General features: G+C 42.5%; 2 protein-coding genes across 2 annotated transcripts in view; both read left to right on the forward strand.

Moving 5' to 3' along the window:
- irx1b (iroquois homeobox 1b) overlaps positions 1-3,529 on the forward strand; it is a 3,953-nt gene extending 424 nt beyond the window's left edge. The window contains exons 2-5 of the mRNA XM_030063935.1: positions 684-926; positions 1,593-2,382; positions 2,640-2,700; positions 3,421-3,529. Coding sequence (XP_029919795.1) covers positions 684-926; positions 1,593-2,382; positions 2,640-2,700; positions 3,421-3,469 — 1,143 coding nt within the window. The 3' untranslated portion in view covers positions 3,470-3,529. The remainder of the gene's footprint in view (positions 1-683; positions 927-1,592; positions 2,383-2,639; positions 2,701-3,420) is intronic.
- Positions 3,530-16,615: 13,086 nt separating this feature from the next.
- irx4b (iroquois homeobox 4b) lies at positions 16,616-20,079 on the forward strand. The gene is made up of 6 exons (XM_030063973.1): positions 16,616-16,692; positions 17,189-17,380; positions 17,817-17,929; positions 18,405-18,561; positions 18,875-19,025; positions 19,142-20,079. The coding sequence occupies exons 1-6, from the start codon at positions 16,648-16,650 to the stop codon at positions 19,744-19,746; spliced, it is 1,263 nt and encodes a 420-aa protein (XP_029919833.1). The 5' UTR covers positions 16,616-16,647; the 3' UTR covers positions 19,747-20,079.
- The last annotated feature ends 570 nt before the right edge of the window (positions 20,080-20,649 follow it).

Genomic DNA, 20,649 nt, shown 5'->3' on the forward strand with positions numbered 1-20,649 from the left:
CCAACCCTTGTCACTGACGTTAACATTCCTTTATATTTAACTGATTGGAAACAAGCTTATACATTTTTTAAATTCAGGCTAATATACAAAATATTAAATTGTCACACTTTGAAATTAATTGGTTAAATTCAATTCGAGATTATGCGGTCGTGTTAAAAAATAAGCATGAAGACTAGTAGCCTAATTTAATCAGCAAATATAATTTTGAATTTCACATACAAATGTGGGTTCAGTTCTTTCCACGCTGATTTGGAGGTGATATAACATCTCAAGACAAACAAACAAAAACAGTCTTAACTTTATCCTATATACTATGTAAAAGTATTAGCCGTCCCCAAAGAGTAACAAAAAAACATAAACGGACAATTTATGAGGGATTCAGAAAAATAACGTGGTGTGGAAAAAAAGTGGTGTAAAGATAGCAAAAATAATAATAATTTATTGGCTTTTTATTATAGGCAAGCGCTTCATACAAGAGCAGCTGTTTTTTGTTAACTCGGGATTTAATTTAGGGTGCCGCGTCAATACTGTGTAAAATCAGATAGCGGTATTTTGAAACTGAAAACTTTTGTAGCACAAATACAACCACATTGTACATTCTTTATTTTGTGCATTAACTTGGAGAGGGAGTCACTTTTTAACACGAGCCGTTCAACAAGTTGTCATTCTCTGCAACACCTCAGGGCTCCCAGTATGACCTGAAGGACAGTCCGGGGGCCCACCCAGCCGCGCTGCCTGTCCACGCCGCTCAAGGTTTCTACCCGTACGGCCAGTATCCATACGGGGACCCGGCGAGGGCCAAGACGGCCACTCGGGAGACCACCAGCACCCTGAAGGCCTGGCTGCAGGAGCACCAGAAGAACCCATATCCCACCAAAGGCGAGAAGATCATGCTGGCTATCATCACCAAAATGACACTCACACAGGTGAGTGCTTAACAGTGATGGGCTTGTCATTCAAAAAGCAGCATTACGCATAATGTCATTATTTATTAAACCAGCGCCCTGATAGAAATCTGGCCACCTTGATGAGATGTGACACTAGGCACTCACACCCCCCACGCACAAATACACGCCCAGATGCATCTAATTATTACAGCATCACTTGGATCAAAATCCCCTCACCCCATCCCAACAGCACCCCTTGATTTGCATTAGTCTTCTCTTATGACAGTGTTGGGATCACTTCCAAAACGCAATGCATTACTCATTACTTGGCTCATAAATTGTCATAACACTCCCTAGAAATAGTAGTTTGTTATGACACTCCTTAGCCCTCAACCCGACCTCAAAACTGCTTTAGAATCCCTTTTCTACCTTCTAAAATAAAAACAATTCAATTTCCTCTCCTGTGAACGATATGAAAGCAATAATTCAAAATCAAAGTAATATTTCCAACCAGAGAAAGAAAACTTTCTTTCCATTTCATATCTTCAATGTGAAGAGTTATTCAGAGGAAAACGACAATGGTCATGTTTTGATATTTTAACTTCGATCTCAAACTTACAGGGGGTGACATCAAAAGTGCAACCAGCATTGATTTTATTTTGATATGTATACAATGTAGAAAAAAAACCTATTTTTTCATTACAGGTGTCTACGTGGTTCGCCAACGCCCGCAGGAGGCTGAAGAAGGAGAACAAGGTGACCTGGGGCCGGAGCGCCGAGGACCGAGACGGGCGGATCTTCAGCAGCGACAACGAGGACGACCACGGCAAGAACGGCAGTGAAGATGACGATGAAGAGGAGGAGATCGATTTGGAAACTGTCGATATCGAGAGGCCCGAGGAGCAGCGAGCAGGGGAGCAGCTGGGCACTGGGAAGGGAGAGGGAGACGCAGGCCTGGCCGCCAGAGAGGCCTCGGAGCCGAAGAGCTCGGAGAGCAGCAGGACGCTTTCAGTGGAGGGCCTGAGAGGAGCGGAGGGGGCTATTTCTCTGATAAAGGCTCCTGTTGTGAAACTCGCGGTGGATCATTCTCCCAGTCGACAGGAGTGCCAGAGACCACCGCAGAGCAAGCCCAAAATCTGGTCCCTGGCTGAGACGGCCACGGCCCCCGACAGCTCTCACAAACCCTCCCCCGCGGCTCATGCGCACCACCCTGCTCTGGCCTCCGCTGCTCACCCGGCCTTACTCCCGGGTCATGGGATATATACATGCCAGATTGGCAAGCTGCACAACTGGGCCAACGCGGCTTTTCTGAATGCCAACTCTCTTTTGAACATGAGGTCGCTGCTCGGAGGGGCTCCGGCCACACACCTGCCTCTCCACGGCGCACAGGCGGCGCGTCATGACGCACGACCGGCCGCGACGGGTCTCGGAGCCTCGGGGACGGAGGATGACAGCGATGAAGAGTCGTCAGGAAGCTTCAGTCCAAAGCGAGATGGTAGGTTAAACGAGCTACGTTTGAATGTCGGGCCTACTCGAATTGAATAACCGGCAACAACAAGGCCTCATTAACTGATGCTGCTGTGACACATTTGGCAATATTCACCCAGTGTCCTTTAATTAGCTACAACATATTCTAAATATTCTGAATAATTCTTAATTGGCATTTGTGGATAAATTGTAATATAAAACACTTTAAAACAATGTCTAATTTATAAATAGTTACAATAAACAATTGCACTGTTTCTTTTATAGACGAAGAGAGCGACCACAGGCCTGACTCCCCTAAGTCCTCATTTCAGCTGATCACTGACAGGTAACTTAATGCATTTCATCTAACTTTGAAATTATGATATTATCTGCCTCATTAACTTTTCATATATCTTGTGGTAAATGAACCTGAGCGAGGAGGTAAACACTGTTACACCTGACTGGGTGGAAGGGGGACCTGGCCCATAAATCATCTGAAGTGATTGAATCACTAGTTTAACGCCTCGCCAGGCACAGTCTAATATGTCCTGCGGGGCCCCAACGCTGAGTTACCGCCACCTATGTCATTTAAATAATCTAGCTCCATTTATTCACGCCCCCTCACTGAATGCACATATGTTAAGGGAAATGCTGATAGCAATATTAGCTATGCAGTGAAGGGTGAAGCCACCTAAACTCACCTATTTATTAGCTAGAATAGACTTAACATTTTAAGACTTAAGTACAAAATTTATTGTGTATGTATAGTCTGATACCATTAATAAATGGTATCATTAATAAATGGTATCAGACTAGTAGAACCTCCTCTTGGTCTTTTTTCATGGGAAAAACTACAAATTTATTATTATTATTATTATTATTATTATTATTATTATTATTATTATATTGGTTTGGCGATCACAAGCTGGAGATCATAGATTACCCACAATGTTTTACCCAATAAATAATTGAATATTGTTTGAGGAAATATATTACTTATTGTTACACTCATTTCACATTTGTTTCTTTCCTTTTTTCTAATTTTTTCCCTCCCTATCACACCTAGACCTCACCACGGGACAGCACCACAGCGAGTTCTGACAACGACATTATGAGAAGAAAAAGAAAAAAACAACAACAACAACAACAAAGGAATAATTTTATTTAAAGGAGAACAATTTAATGAAGGCTATTTTTGATGGGGCAACCTGTCATAGCTTATTACTGTTTAGCTTATACATGCAAAAGATATGTTTTGTTTTGTTTTGTTTTGTTTTTGGTCACAGATTTTGCTTGTATCTCCCATTTATGTTTTACCATGTTTCTCTTTTTCCCCTCTTCTATTGTGAATGGAAACATATCGAAAATTGTAAATACAGGATACGAATTTGTCTTTAAAGAATATATTTTTTGGGAACTAAATAAATGTCATTGTAGTCATTTATTTTTTTAAAGACTCCTTCCCTCTATCCAATTTAATTTTAGTACATCAGAAAAAAGACAAAATATGGATGATTTAGTCTGTTAATTACAGAATGAGAAATGGGTGCAGGGCAGAGGGTAAACTCCACTAAACCGAGTTAACTCAACTTTTTCTTTGTAGGAAACAAATTTACCTTCATTTTTAGGGCTGACATATAAAACGTCATGATGTTAATTTGCATTATATATAATAGTAAGTGGTGTCAAACTAATGTAAATAATGTGAATGTGGCGATTGATCCCCATATGGAAATTCTGTTCTCAGTTTTTCTCCTTAAAGGAGGTCTGAGTGCAGAGTCAGCCACAGAACTGATGATGGATTATTTTAAAGGGAAAAATTATGCATTAGTATATGTAAACTATAATTAAATTGTGTTTATATTGGCTGCTTCTTGCCTAATGATGATCACAGAGGGGAAGGCATAGTTTACCCATCTTTTATTTACCCATACATCAGTTTCACATTTTCCTTGCCAACCAAGCCTTGCAGTGATGGCCTGTTTTGCAAGAAAACTCACCCGTGTTGAAATCTGCACCCTCGCCAAAATTTTCTGACCTATGCTGGTGCCTTGGAACCTCCTGCAAACGCTGCGGAAATTGAAATTGAAGATTTCCAGCCCAAGAGCTGAACCTTGTGAACCTGTGCCTGTGCTTTCAGCCCGGCCTTCTCACTTTAATGTTGGATTATACCCCCTCAGTGCCACCACTACCGCCTCTGAAATATGGATCAGACGGCAGGAAAGGCCAGCAGCCAGTATGGGGGCAGCAGCTCAGGGGGGTACAGAGGAGGAGAGAGGAGAGAGACAGAATGAGAGAGAGAAAGGCGGGGGCAATGTCACTCCAAGTCATACTTTACCTTCAGAGGCCCAAAGACAGGGGGTAGAGTGCGAGGCAAAGCGAATCTGAGAGCTGTTTATAGTGGGTATGTCTCAAAGAAATGATCTTATAAGTGACTGGATGACCATGGGGGAATGCATGGCACATGAATCAGGGTCACCAAACTCTCAAGGGGCCCTAAAAGCCTCTGATTAATGTCTAAATGAAGCTATGACTCAACTGTAAATTTGCACTTTGTCCCCTTATTTCTGTATGGAGCAACGATAATTATTTGTTGTGCATACTGGATGGACACATGACTGCCTGGGTGGCTACTTGTGTAGTATGGTGGAGGAGAGTACAGTCCACTACAGTATCAGTACAGGGTCAAATGCAGCAGGTTAAACTGTGCATGGTCCTGCGCCAGCAGGCATCAAACATTTAAAAAATTGGGCAACCAAGTTTACAGACCCCGAGATGTGACTCAATGCTGCCACCTTTCTGTGTGAGTTTAACTATAATGTGGTTCAACAGTTGGCCACATTATTTCCCATATCAACATTTTAAAAAATCAGCTAAACCTCTAATCCAGGGGTCTCCGACCTTTTTTTCATGTGAGAGCTACTTTGAAAAAATCATAGTGGCCAAGAGCTACTCATGTCTAATATTACTTATTAGACTAATTTCTCCACAATGAGCTTTAAAGCTACACCTGCTAAATGCAGGAAATTCCTGCATGTAAAATTTTACATGAAAAAAAAAAAAAAACACCCCCCCCCCCCCCCAAAAAAAAAAAAAAAACGCCAAAACATGTGATGTGCATTTTCTGAATCCAAATTTAAAGTGCAATGCATCAATTCACATGGCATGACATATCAAAACACCTTAAATTCACAAATAAGTCATAGAGGACTTAGTGTACTTCTCAAAGTATGACGAATCTCTTCTCTCGCATATCAAAAGCTCGTCATCATTTTACAGTTCAAATGTGTGTAATCGATGCATTCACTCATTCTCAAAGCTAGAAAACTGTCCCTTTATTGAGTCCACAAGAGAGGTGTGTGCTGGGAGTCAGCTTTCTCCACTTATGTTCACTATTATACAGTCATTTAAATGTTCATCTATCAGCCTTGTTTTGAATTTATATTTGATGACATTCATATCAGAAAAAAAAAAACTCTGGCTGTTCTTATAGTTATGTAGTAGGAGGAGGGTGGGACTTCTTGTTTAGTAAATTGGAGTAAAATGGGAAGGGGGTTCCAAAATGTGTTCAGGTTGACCCACTGTGTTTTCTTTTTTCTTTTCTTTTCTTTTCTTTTTTTTTTTTTGTACATAATTTCATAATCTTTTGACAAGCTACTCAGGAACAGTGAGCTACTGGTTGCTCGCAAGCTGCTCGTTGAAGACCCCTGCGCTAATCTGCTGCTGTTTGATTTTTGTCTCAAATTAGAGGGGTGAAATGCAGCCTAAAGCCACTCATCTTTTTATTTCCACCTGCATTTTTCAGGCTGATTTAAAACTGCATACATGAAAAAAGAAAAAGCATAAATGAATGCTTTACTGCAAATAGAAGTTAGGATTTTTGATGAGATTGGTGTCTGTTTGCCTTATAGTCACCAGCTGGAGGTTATAGTTCACCTAACTTTTAATTTACCACAACAGCAAGTTATATTCTCACCTTCCACAACTTTCATTCACCAGCCCCCTCCACCTGCCTGTAAACAACCACAAAAAATCTGTTGTGAGTGTGTAGGGTGTATAAAAATCCTGGATGTGTTTTCAGTTGATGCCGGTCGCTTCCTCACCTATAGTCCTTTCTACAGCCCTCCATCCATCCATCCACCCATCCACCCACCCACATATACCTCCATGGAGAGAGAATGAGATTGAGAGAGCAAATTAAAGTCCAAAGAGAGCAAATGAGAGAGAGAGAGAGAGAGAGAGAGAGGGAGAGAGAGAGAGAGAGAGGGAGAGGGAGAGAGAGAGAGAGAGAGAGAGAGAGAGAGAGAGAGAGAGAGAGAGAGAGAGAGAGAGAAAGAGAGGATGCAGTGAGAGCTGTCATTGATGTGAGAACAGCATGGAAGCGAGCCAGGCACTTGAGGCCATTTTCACTTCCTCTGCCAACTCTGACAGACTGCCATCAGCACTGCTGAGGAGAATATCAGCCATTCTTTCTCGCACACACACTTTTACTTTTTCTGCACTTCATCCCAGCCAGAAAGCGCTACTGTTCTTCCAAGTGCCCAAACAATATGTTATTCTTTCAAAGTGGGATATCAGTGAGCTTAGCATAATAGTGCTCAAAATGACATCAAATGGCTGTTTTATCAGTTATACAACATGTCCAAAAAAAAAAAAAAAAAAAAAAAAAAACATTCTGCACTGAAAGGGGAGCAAAACTGAATGCATCCAAAATATGATTAGCGTTTTCTGGCCCGTGCAACGAGAAACGTCTTCAGAGTTTTTGAGTTTATGCTTTATGTTGGTTGTTTTGCCACCCAACCTGCCCCCAAAAAAAGTTTTCCATCTCTCTCAAAAATAGAATCAACACATGCTGTATGAGGGTAAAAACAAGGTAAACACGATCCCCGATACTTTTCAGTGGTATCATGAGCTCCTCCACCGTCGCCTCTCTATGGAGTTTTTAAAGTCGCATCACCCCCTCAAACTCTCAGCTTGAATGGAGCCCTCATTGGTGCTTTGGTATTCTGATATAAGCTCTTTGCTGAGTTCTAATCCCTATTAAAGAGACAGATTATGGAGGGGATTTGTCTTTGATATGCCTGTCCCACTGCTCTTTTCTGTCAGCATCTCTCGCTCGCTCTACATATATAAATTCATCCCTCTCTCACTCTCACTCTCCCTCTCTCCCTCTCTGTCTTGATGGGATGGCCAGAATTTGGACAATGATTGCCTCCATGTGTCATCATCCCCCACACACTCCCACCCTCAGCCTTCCTCCTGTGATTATAGCCACATGTATGAGGGTCCCTGGTCGCCTGAATAGATTTGTTAAAGGCCCCCAGTGGATGAGAGAGGTCCAGGCCCCGCAGTCTGGCCCTCGTGTGTGGATCTATCCCCTTTAGAGGCACCCTGCGGGTGGGGAGGGGGGCGCCGCACCCCCTCCGCCCCTCCACCCCCCGCCCCTCCACTCTTACCCCATCTCCCCTGCTCTCCGCTCCTCCGCCACGCAGAGATAATCAGGCTTATGTAAAGACGACGTGCTCTTTTGACAGTCATCAGCTCATCAGTGATCCAATCAAGCCCAAATCCGCCATTGTTCACCCCTCAAAGTGTCTCAAATCCGCTTGTGGAAGAGAGAGGGCCCGTCCTCTTTATCCTGCCAATCACTCCTGACATTCCTGCCACTGTTGCCATGGCCTGGGGTCGGAGGTCATGAAAACAGAGAGCGCAAGCTGACTCGGGGAGAATGGAGGAGTCCTATAGGAGGGGCTCTCCGTGCGAAGGCCGTATTGGTCAGCCAACACAGGGGGTAAATGTAGACAAGTTAGGACTCTATAGCCCCGCTGAGAGGGCCAGCCGGACAGAAAGACATGGGCAGGCGAAGAGAAAGGGAGGGGAGACGAGGCCAAGAAAGAGCCAGTGGAGGAGAAAGAGGGAAAGAGATGTGTGTGTCGAGAAAGAGGGAAAGTGAAGGTTAGAGAGGGATGGTGTTTGATTGCCAAACACACTTTGGAGAGCATGAGCTTTAAAGGCACTGAGGGGAAAAAAGAACTGACACATAGGAAAAATGTATGTAAAAAAAAAAAAGTAAATAACATGAACATGTATGTAAATATTTGTTGAACTGAGATACATTTCTTATGAGTATCGAGCGAAGTGTGAACATTTAGTGCAGGAGCCAGGAACTTGTCAATCAAGTCCATTCAACCAAGAAAAGGACACACTGCAAAAACTAATTTTGTCATATTGTCTCATTTTGTCGTAAAATTCCGTTTTTCTTCAAACCAGTGAAACAAAAAACTACCAGTTGGATGAGATTATCCCACCTTTTTTTTTTTCCAATGCAGCTTCACTTAGAATTTTTTTGGGAACAAGTATAAATATGATGATACAAGACAGAATAAGGCCGATCAGCCGCTAGGATCAAGAAAATGACACTTCAAGAAAATTCTGGAAAAAAAAGTTGAAACAAGTGGGGTTAACTCATCCTGCAAGCATTTTATTTTTCATTTCCTTTTTTCATTTTTTTTACCTTATCTAAAGAAAAATAAGATCTTAAGTAAATGATTTTTTTTATTTTATTTTATTTTTGTTGCCATTTACCAAAAAAGATTGTCTAATCCTGTGTGTGCGTGTGTGTGCATGCATGTGTGTGTGTGTGTGTGTGCGTGTGTGTGTGTGTGTGTGTGTGTGTGCATGCGTGCGTGTGTGCATGCATGTGTGTGTGTGCGTGTGTGCGTGCGTGCGTGCGTGCGTGCGTGCATGTGTGCATGCATGCACTGCTGAGGTGTAATTTGAAATGTAAATGTACCTCCCATTGCAATGAATCTACTACATGTCATTGCAGGATAAGCAGGGCACTGGGTTAAATCTGTTGTAATGTTGTCAAAAGAATAATTTTCTGTACCCAGTGTATATGTAAGTGAGCAAATGTTTAGCCTAGACAAGATATCATAGGGAATTTACGCCATTCACTGTTCTTCCATGGGGATTAGTGCTACTAAACCATTTATACAAAAGGGAAGTATCAAAACTCATGGGTAATTCAACAAGCACGACAATACCGAGTTTACCAAGTGCTGCTTCTCAGCCTGCGTTTATTGTTGTTTTGCAGCTGCGAGTATCTTGCAGGCAAATAGCAAACATTGTCAATGCCTTAAAGGAGACAAATTTAATATACAGGGAAAATACACACAACAAATACTATGAAAGGGTGGGAGCGATAAGTCTTTTCTCTTGTTCTCTACCCATTCAGGGCAATAATCTTAGGGTAGAATATAAGAACCAGATTAGGACAGAGAGAGGGAGAGTTCATGGTTGAGTGTTCGCATCGCTGGCTCCTTTCAGCCATTTTGAAACAATGTTTATCCACTGCTCTGTTATAGCATGGCAACTTAGCTTAGTGTACCGCTGTGAGCGTCCCAAGGGGGCTGAGGACTCACTGTGTCTTTGTTCAGCGTCCATTGAAACACAGCGATGTATTAGAGAAGGGACGGAGAAGAGGATAAATAAAGCTGCACAAACCTCATTCATCTGTTATCTTGCTGATTTCCGTCATTTGCGCCTCAATTTGTGAAATATCTGGGAAACGTTGCGTGGGATGTGTTCATCAAAGCCACATCTTTTGATTTGGGCTTGCGGCATTTGCCATTATTTGCAAAGAGATTCAGCGCTGGCTTGACTTTTATTTTGGTGAATAAGACTCAGCTCTGTGACATTTAAAGGAATACAGTAACGATCCCACAGTGCCATATCACCTCCTCTGTCTGTCACTTTGCTCATAATGATGAATGACTCATGGGTCACTCATCTCTCCAGTGCAATTACAAATGACATGCATGCACATGCACTCACACACGGCCTCTCTCTGGCACACACACATGCAGAGTAATGTGAATCCTCATTCATCTGCCCAAGTCGTTTAGGGTAATAGGGCTTAATGGAGTATGTTAACCCTGTCCAGCTTGCATCTCTCTCTCTCAGGTCTGATACATTGCGTGAGTGTGTGTGTGTCTGTGTGTTGCAGAGGAGGGAAAGGGGAGACCAACTGCCAACTGTTTATCTGTGAGGGACACACACAGCAGAGATCCCGTTTCCCACTGTCACAGATGCTTACTCGCCTCTCCATTAGTGATGTGATTGGAGTGGACATAGAAAACCACAGGCCTCATTCCCAGAGGAGCAATCTGAGGAAATTATTACCCCACTCCTCTCCAGGGAACGCCAGCGCGCAAGAAAGAAGCACTTAATCGACTGCTATCACATGCAACTCTGTCAGCCACAAAGCATGAGATTTTAAGCGTCTGGTGTGGATTAATACTTAGTGGAAAGAAAGAAAAAGAAAAAAAAAAAACATTTGATGATACACGATCAGTCATGGCAGAGCCAGAAGCTCCAGGGAACTGGAAGACTTTCTAGATGTAGAATCAGGAGATCAGTAGGGTTTATTGGGGAAGGGACAAATAGATGATCACTGGAGGACGAAGACAGAGTCAAGGTCTGTGAAAAAAACAGAAGATTTATTCGGTCATAATTTGTGACCTTACATTGTTATAAACTCAGTTCTAACCTTAGATTGCTTTGAGGTCAGCAGTGGACAGAGAAAAAGCTAAACCAGGTGGAAGGAAGCACAATGTGATTTACACTGCACAATAATCCCCATGTTAAGTTGCCATGTAGTTTCATATTCAGTATTGGAGTCTATTTTTCTTAAATCATTAAAAAAAAAATCTGTCAGTGAGATGAGAGAATCCCACATTCCAATGCTTATCAACTTGTTTGCATAATTTTCTTGACTCAAATGTCATTTTTTTTTAAATCCAAGTGGGCTGATCTGCCTTATTCCACCTTGTTTTAAAACATTTTTAACTTTGCTCTAGAAAATTCCTGACACAAGTGAAACTGCACTGGAAACACGTGAGATTATTTCATCCCACTGGCAGACTGATTTTTCCCCTTGTTTGAAGGAAAACAAGAATTTTAATACCAATTACATGATTTTTTTTTTTTTTTTTTTTTTTTTGCAGTGAAGCTGAAAGTTTTTGTTTTCTTGGTTGTCTTGTCTTGATACAAGTATTAGGCTGAGGAAAAAAAAAATAATGCCAGTGCTGAAATGCTGAGGGAGATGCAGCTGTAGACGAACAGAAAACATTTTTATAAATCTCAATGATGATTTTAAGGGTGTGAACTCGGTACAATGCAGGATGAAGGAACAGACTTTGCTGGTGGCCGAAAGTCTTGGGAGGTCCAGACAAGGATATGGTATCTGCAGCCACACACACACACACACACACACACACAGGAAAGCAGACCTACTGTGCTGTCTTTGGTTGGTCACAAAATTGCGGCTGACCTCTCCTCCCACCTCAGTCCATAATATTTGCAAGCTGAGCCCACTGCGCCCTGAATCTAAACCACATACACACATGCGCCCACGCACATCATTCATGTTGCAGTTCTCTGAAACACCAGAGGATGGCACTTGAGGTCTAGCCAGTGGTGCTGCAGTACTGATCTGAAGCACTGGGGGAGAATGTGGGCCAGCTCCCTTCTCCATGGTATTGTCAGATCCAAGAATATAAAGTGGTCACTGGTGCAATGCTCTCAAATTAAATACGATGCCTGTAGCTCTGCAGTTATAAATGGACTCAGTCTATTCTATTCCCTTTATGAGTGTTTCGAAATGACTGTTTTTTTTTTTTGGCTGATTATCTCTCAAAAGTCAAGGAAATAACTCAAGGTGTTGTGAGTTGTAGAGAAAGAGGGTAAATTAGCAGAAAATCAAAGACGGATAGTGACAAATGAAGTTAAAGCTGGAGTTGCATAAGAGATAAAGAGCAGAGAGAGGAGACGTGAACACAGAACGCAAAAGGGAACAAGGGAATCGAGGGAGATGGGTTGACAAATAAACAGATACGGCAGAGACAGGATCAGTGGGAGAGTTACGGCGGGTTAAAGTGTGTGTTAAAGGCTGTATCGGTCCCTGTGGACTGAGGCTTGAAGGGTTGAATAATGTATGTGCACTCCCAGAGTAATGAAGTGGAAGTGATAGGGAGGAATACGTCTGGCCTCCCAGGGATCAGCACATACTGTATACACACTCTAAAGAGCTGCAGGCACCCTGAGCCCAGGCCAGAACCTGTCTCCCTCTCTGTTCCTGTCTACCTCTGTCCATCTCTTTCACACACACACAAACACACACACTCGGTGCAGCTGCTAAGAGGGTTAGCATGTCTCTGTTCCCATATTCTACATCATTGATGAGAAAGACCAGGGCATTTATAGTATCCCGTTCTCTGGCTCTTCCATGAAGCTCCTATTAGACACGAACAGAGCAGCAGCGGATAGCCAAGCCAATATTCCTTGGTCAGACAGCTACTCGGTGTTGGCAGCCTTGTTTGGGGATCAGACCAAGCCTGGTTTGCACTTGTACTCATGGCACTATTGGTGTCTAACAAGAGACAGATAACGTAGGCCTTGTCTTGGTGGTGAAGAGAATGGGCTATTTCTTTCTCCTCATGATCCATTTATTACTTGCCCTCCTCTGCTCTGTCCTTTCCTCTCAGAATATCTTTTCTCTTCTCACATAAGGACAGAGCAGTGGCTGAAGGCTGGGAGAAGTGGAAAAAAGTTTCCTGGGGTGACGCTGTGTTGCGTTGCTGTGATGGCAGAATCTCTCACATCCTCAGTTTGTTTTACTTTGATTCAGAAAAGCTAAAGATTTGCATTTTAGGCAAGTTTCAAAGGGGAATATCCAACATATTCTCATTCCCAGGTCGTAAAATGCTGCAGCTTAGTTAAGCCCTTTTCACATCTGATACCAACGCTAAGGTTACCCTTCTGTGTCAAATCAAGCTTGCTTGCTTTTATCATGTCACTGTCACGTGGTTAGGTTTAGGCACCATAACCACTTGGTTAAGATTAGGGAAAGGTTAGGTTTAGGCACCAGAACAGAACCTGAATGGTCTCGGTGACACATGAAAGGTCTTGCCGAAAACGGGACTCAAACTCTGGTCTTGTGCATGAAGGTCCTGTGGCTTACCACCATCCATCCCAACCACCTCTCTTTATTAACTTTCTTGCTCCTCATACTATGTCACCCTCCCCTGCATCTAATACTGTCAAAAAGGGTGTGTTTGGCTTCTAAAGTCTGCTTTTTGCGTTAATGTCAGATGACGAACGGTGCCTTTGGCAGTGGTATGTCACACAAAGGGGGCGTGACCAAGCTGCGGTATTTGACACCTTGGGAATGACAATGGGCATAACAATGGTTCTCAACTTGTCTGACTTCAAGATCCACATGGAGTCTTAGTAAATCACAGTGCACAGCTTTAAGAGCCGTTGAACTTTATTAAAATGAAAACTGCAGTACTCCACAATGTTATGGTGCAGTGATTTAACATAAAATAACCAATAAGGATGTTTTATGTAAAAATAATCTTATAACCAAAATAAACAAGAAGGCAATGAAGACTTAAACAAGTAAATGAAGTAAAAAGCCACTGCAGCAGCATTTAGAGATGAAATAATGATTCCAGAACTCTGTAAAGGCAATGATAATACATTAATAGGTGTAACTTTAAAAAACAAAGGTCAATAAAATATGGAGTTTTGTTGCTGAAAGAATAAGAAATGCTTTCTTGAACTCCAGGCTGGGCATGGCTTGTTATGTTCAATATAAAGTTCAGTGTCATACTTGCCTTTGGCCATGTTGTGTGTAGAAGTTAATAAATGACTGAGTGCTATCTTCTCACTCTAAATGAGCCTTCATAAGAAACAACAGTCATGTTTTCACCCAGGCAGCTAAAAGCATTCAAACTTCAATTTAGCCTCACCCCCCACCCTACCCACCAAGTTCTATTTTATGCAGTAATAGCAAAAACCAAGACAAAAGTGGCTCAGAAAGCATCTACATGTTAAACAGCGATTAAAATTGCATAGTTTTCAGACTTTCAGGTAGAAAATATTCAAATGCATTGCGCTGTGATTGAAAGAACTTGTGATTGGAGTTGTTTGGCCTTCTCCTGCACACGCTCTCTGCCGAGGCATAGCCTTCGTCCTCTCACATTAACATGCTTCTATCATTAACCCCCATGCCCCACCTACTGCATAATAGCTTGCGCTGGATGCAGAGAGGAGAAAATAAGAATGTGTTTCCTTTTTTTTTTTTGCGGAGCATCATGAATGAATGATTGATGTGAAGGGAGGAGGATCAGAAAGATAATCACGGTCTAACGAACTCATTGCTTTAAGAAATATATACTGGAGGAATGCTATAAATATATAAACACACCATATATTAATATGTAAGTAGGCCATTGAATATTCGAAAAGAAGGAAATAATATTGTGTATTCAGCTCCATGCACAGTATGCGTTGTGTACCAGAGGGTAACAAAGGAAGGGTGAAACCCAAACTATCTATACTTCCCCACTGCATTGCTGTTTATTCATCTATACCTCACAAGTTTTTTTTTTCTCTTATAAACTTGTGAAACCAAGATTAAAAGCAGTCATGTTTATTGTCAGTGGCTAAACAAAGTGCCATTCCCTTTGAGTGACGCATGTTTTGTGCGAGGACATGCAACGCCAGCGCAGGGAGATAACTTCATTTCCGAGCTTTGAGCACAGATGAGGGCGAGACAGTTAGTCCGTGTTCAGTATATGAGCACCTTTCACGGGACAAATGGAATGTCAATCAAGCGCTGGTACACAGATGCCGGCTCCCTGGTGGGGCTGAAGAAGCTTTCTGGTGATGCAGCTCTGTTGTTCTGGCCTCACTCTGGGTGCACTGGGAATATTTTGTCCTTTTACCCCACTGCATCCCCTCGCTCCATTTCAAATCCCCTGCCTATTGATGATTTCCTCTGCTCCCCAAGTCTGTCTCTCCAGGCTTTCCCTCCTCTCCACAAGCCTCTCCTCGAGTCAGACCCCTTGCACGTAAAGGTGCTTACCCAACTCTTCTCCATCTCTGCCTTCTCACCTCATTCCACAACTTCTCTCTCTATGCTCTCTCTTTCTCTTCATTGTCTTCATTTCATTTCTCCCTTCCACTCCCTGCACTGCTTTCCTCTCTTTTTCTGGCTACTCTTCACCTTTTTTCTCTCCCTATAATTGTCTCGTGCTGGCAAATAGGCAACTATTGCTTGGAGATCAGCAAAGAAACTGACAAAGAGAAATATCTAACTTCTTTTCAACACCACAAACTCCTCTCTTTATCCTCTTCCATCAGTTTTTCACTTGCCATCAAGTCTACACCATCGGTTGTGTCTCAAAAAAAAATACAGGTGGACCTGAGAAGAAATGAGAGAAATGTTTCCGCCTCACCGGGGCAGCTTAAGACTGGTTATTAAAAACATGACAAGCCATTCAGTTGGTAAAGGTGCTTACTCAAGGGAATGAAAAGAGTGTTTATTGTTTGATTAATTTGCTTGGAGGAGACCTGCAATTTCCCTACTCATGAATATGTGGATGACAGGGAGATTTCTCTGTGGTGACAAGTTATCTAAACTACAGGGCAAAACGATTATGCTAATATCAAGCTGTAGTCATCAATCATCTCGTGTCAATGTGCTGTCACCACATCACGTTCCTGATCCCCCCCTCTGGCCACAGGGTGTGTGTAGAGGTGTGTCTGTGTGCATGCATATGAGTGTGTGTGTGTGTGAGTTTATTTGGAGGTAAGAACTGATCACTTTCTCATTACTTCCTATGCCTGGGGACTGCTGGGGGTTGCACTTGCGCTTGCGTGGACGTGTTTTCCTGAATAATAGCTGCAAGAAACTGGGAGGGAATTAATGAGGTGAGTTCCTTCATCTTGATATGAACACTGGGCTCCACACAGAGTCCAGGCTGACGTCAGAGAGACGCGTCTTAAAACCAAAGAGCGCATCACAGGGAGTCGCATGGCTTGATCTCACACACACACACACGCACACCTACACACACACTCGCTTTGGACTGTATGATGCGCCCTGTGATATTAGGAGCACTGTCAAGGTTGCAGAGTCTAGATAAATGTAGGTGGTACGCAGGAGAACCAGGAGGTTACTTTTTGTGACCCTCTATCTTCTGCCTAAAGTGGTGCGTAAATGTTTAAGTGGTGCGTAAACCTAAATGTATGCCAACTCCGTGCGCCCTCGAGTTGGATAAAGCGGTACAAGTTGCATTAAAGGAGGAAGAATTGGCAAATTTACTTGAAAAATAGATCAGAAGTAGTGTCAGGGAGCAGAACTCTACCTTACGCACGGATGCTGTTGGATGTCGCCCCGGCTCTGCGCTCCTGCTTTTGCCTCTTTGATCTTGTTTGAGCTATGGCTTATTCACAGCTGGGATACTCCTACTCTACCACGCCGCAGGTAGGCTCATTCTTTTCATTGTTTAATAAATCAATAGTATTACCTTTTCTCCTCGATCAATATATTGTTACAAGTACATGATTTTTTTTTTTCAAAGCTGCAAAAATATTCCTCTTAACAAGTCATTTACGTTAGAGTTGAGACTTAAAGAAGTGTTGTCTTAAAACATGGAATACGCAGCTGATTTTCTTGAGTTTCCAGTGAATTAAACTGTCCCAAATATTTTCTTGAACCAAGTGACAGAACCTTTGAGAAGGGAGAATAAAGCATATTACTTTAGCAGTGCGTCGCTTGATTCCAGGGGAAAAAATCCGGAGGTTGATTTACATTTGAAACAAGAGGAATTATCTCAACACAAAACGAAAATGTTACTTTAATTTCTGCAGTGTACAAGTTTTTTCTTCTTGCTTTTGTGAGTGAATGAAATAAATTAAATATAATTTCTCTCCGACATGTGGTGGAATAGAATAAGATAATGATGCGATTTTCCCTGCAGTTTCTGATGACCTCCAGCTCCCTGGCCAGTTGTCTAGAGCCCGGCGGAACGCCTCCGTCCCACCCGGTGCTGCGCTCCCCGGGCCAGCAGCTCCCCCCTGGCACCGGCATCGGGGTCTACAGCGGCCCTTATCCGAAAAGCCAGGGCTATTACAGCGCCTGCTCCGGCGACGCCACCGCCCTCTACTCCAGGGTGAGTTTCACAGCTTAAGTTTAGTCGATTTTATCATCATTATTATACTGAATCCATGGAAACGATGGCACAAACTGATTAACAAGAAGTGGAGAAGCGCAGTTACGCATGCACCACTTGTAGCCCATGTATAACAACGCTGGTAGACATGAAGGTTGAAACTAATCCATAATGAAAACTAATTATAATCCCATGATATATTTTAGAGAGAGATACAAATCTTTAGAAAGAGAGAAAACACATTACCCGCTACGAGAATAATGCAGTAATAAAATAACTATAATCAGACATTAATATACCATAAAGTATATAACTCTCACTATAAAGTGTACAACAGATATGCACATTACTATAGGATATTAGTAATATTAGTAATATTATGATCATTTTCCGTTTAGTGACTAAAAGTTTTTGTTTGTCCATGTTTCATTTGCAGGGGCCAATAGATCCCAAAGACGGGGCCGCGTCTGTGCATATGGGGACATCTCACACGTCCTCCTACTACCCTTATGAATACACATTTGGACAGTATCCCTACGACAGATATGGGTAAGTCGAGGTCTTAATACTACAGCTGCAGGTAGACCCTGTTATCGCAATTCCCAAATCACATTTTTTTCACTTTTATTAGACATCCATCACTTATAACTGTTGACTTCAAGTTTGTATGTATTCCCACAAGGGCTTACAGTGCGTCTCAACATAGAGCTTGTAGTGCTTTATGGTCATTTTTAATCTCTTCTGATAGCATTATACCAGTAATGAGTTTGTAGTGGCCTTGCCATAAGTTATCATAAGCTTTATCTCTTATGGTGTCTCTGAAAATGACATTATAGTTATATAAGAATAATGTTTTTTGGAGATATCTGTATAGTATCTCTGTACAATTTATTATAGATTGCTACATATCTTTTTCATGAGGTATTTTTGTCCATATAGCATTTACACTAGGCTGCTTTTAGCTATTTTTAGCCGAGTAAAAATAAACACCCTGGTTAGTATTGAACAACTTTAAATTTTTTAGGTATTCCTGCTCTGATGGAGCTTCACGGCGTAAAAATGCCACCCGGGAGACCACCAGCACCCTGAAGGCCTGGCTGCAGGAACACCAAAAGAATCCCTACCCCACCAAAGGAGAGAAGATCATGCTGGCCATCATTACGAGGATGACACTCACACAGGTGGGAAAGGGTTAGTTATGTGAAAAAGAGATTTAAGGATGCTCTGGGTGGCTATTTAATGACGTTCAATGTCAAAATAGGACTTTCTTATGCCAAAAACAGAATTAACCAGCCAACTGATGAGTCTCTGCTTTCTTTTTCCTTCCTTCCTTCCTCTGTACCTGTTTCTTCCTTCCTTCTTCTCTCCTTTCCTCCTTTCCCTATGCACTACTTTAAACTCTTTCTTTTTCATTCTTTCCTTAATCCTCTCCTTTCTGTATTCATTGTTACTCCCCTTCCCTCTCTCCTTGGTTCCCTCCTTCCAACCCCTCAGGTGTCCACATGGTTTGCCAATGCACGCAGGAGGCTGAAGAAGGAAAACAAGGTGACGTGGTCACCGCGGGCTAGTAAGAGCTCTGACGACAGAGGTTGTGATGATGACAGTGATGGAGCTGAGGAGCCAGTCAAAGAGAAGGAACTGCCTGGTAGGTGTCTCCTAAAACCCTCCATTTGTATGTTTTACTTTTTGGCTTACATGTTGCACTTGCCCCATAGCTTCACTTAGTCAATAATCTGTCAACTTCATCATTCATCGTTTCAGATCAACGGTGTACAGATCTGCAAAGTGATCTTGAGGACTTTGACCTGCTGGAGTCAGATGGTTCTGACTGTGAACAGAAATCTCAGTTTCCAACTGAGGATGATGTAGCAAACCCAATGACAGATCTCTCACGTGCGCATCTCACATGTAACCCAAACCCACTGCATGGAAAAGAAAGGTTATCCCCGGATTGCCCCAAACTCACACCGGCCCAGCACCAAAACAACACCTTCTACCCTGGATCGGATCTCCGAAGTACAGAAAACAAACCAAAAATATGGTCTATTGCCCATACTGCCATTTCTATGGATCCAAGCTTGCAGCTGGAATACCCTCCATGCATGCTGTCATCTACTGGGTCCTCTTCTCCCGGGTATCCATCAAATGTGGGCCTAACTGTGGCCGACAGGCAGCAGGACTCCCCAGTTGCTACACTCAGAGAATGGGTGGACGGAGTTTTCCATGACCCTCCTTTTCAGCAGAGATCGCTGAGCCAGGCGCTTCCCAAACCAGCTGCGGTGTGGAAAGGGCTGAACGATGCCATGATGGACAGCAGAACACCAGGACGATCCTTTGAACATATGACACCCACGTCATCTTTGTAGTCCGCACTCTGGTGACTAACTAACACTTGACCGAAAGTCATTTTCAAGGACTGGACTTCAAACCAAAAAAGTGTATTTTTTGTTGTTGTGACTTAACTGTTAACAATGTCTGATTCTATTTTGTCATTTTCATTGGCCCTGTTTCTCTGACAACATAGACTGTTAAAGACCACAGTAACAATGGGCCTCACTCAATGCCAACTGTCTATACTTTGACTCATTTGGTGAATATTTGTCAGCGCAAACCTGCAGCCAGGTTATATGATTCACCTACATGAAAAATATCCAATATTGTACACTTGCACTATAGCCTGCACATGCACTGAGTCACAAAAATAAAAGGTGTATTCCGTAGCATGGCAAAGTTTTCTGAGTGTGCATGTAAGTTAGCTGTCCATGGTGCTGAACTCCTAACATTTAGTTGCTGCAAGTCGAAGATGGTGCAAATTCTAGTCAGAAATAGAGGAATGCAAGTCCAGAGCATTGTTTTGTGGGTGTGTGTGTGTGTGTGTGTGTGTGTGTGTGTGTGTGTGTGTGTGCGTGTTTGCGTGAATACATGTGTGTTTTGAGGAAGTGAAAGGGGGGAAGTGGATGGTATTCAGCCGTGACTAATGGAAACACACAGAGGATGGTGCTGCTAAATTGTTAAATCGATGCCACTTCCACCTCGGCTCCAGATATAGCTGCAATCAGTGATGCGTCCCCTTTTCATTAGGCGGCTTTTGACTTTGTCAACCTGGGACAGCAAAAGAATCTGCCGCACACAAAATGCCTTGTAGCACCTTTTTATTAATTTTGAGTAAGAGTTACACCCTACTCAATAGGCAAATGTTTACCCACATCAGCGATCTTGCAATACAACCAATGAGAGGGAACATAATAGAAACAAACAGAGAACAGAAA

The sequence above is a fragment of the Myripristis murdjan genome, chromosome 11 (assembly GCF_902150065.1).
Source record: "Myripristis murdjan chromosome 11, fMyrMur1.1, whole genome shotgun sequence".
Lineage (NCBI taxonomy): Eukaryota > Metazoa > Chordata > Actinopteri > Holocentriformes > Holocentridae > Myripristis > Myripristis murdjan.

Excerpts from the sequence above, each read along its gene's own strand:
- irx4b (XM_030063973.1), top strand. The coding sequence starts at position 16,648 with ATGGCTTATTCACAGCTGGGATACTCCTACTCTACCACGCCGCAG. Across the intron at positions 18,562-18,874 it reads CGAGGATGACACTCACACAG|GTGTCCACATGGTTTGCCAA; the intron begins GTGGGAAAGGGT and ends CCAACCCCTCAG. Across the intron at positions 19,026-19,141 it reads CAAAGAGAAGGAACTGCCTG|ATCAACGGTGTACAGATCTG; the intron begins GTAGGTGTCTCC and ends TCATCGTTTCAG.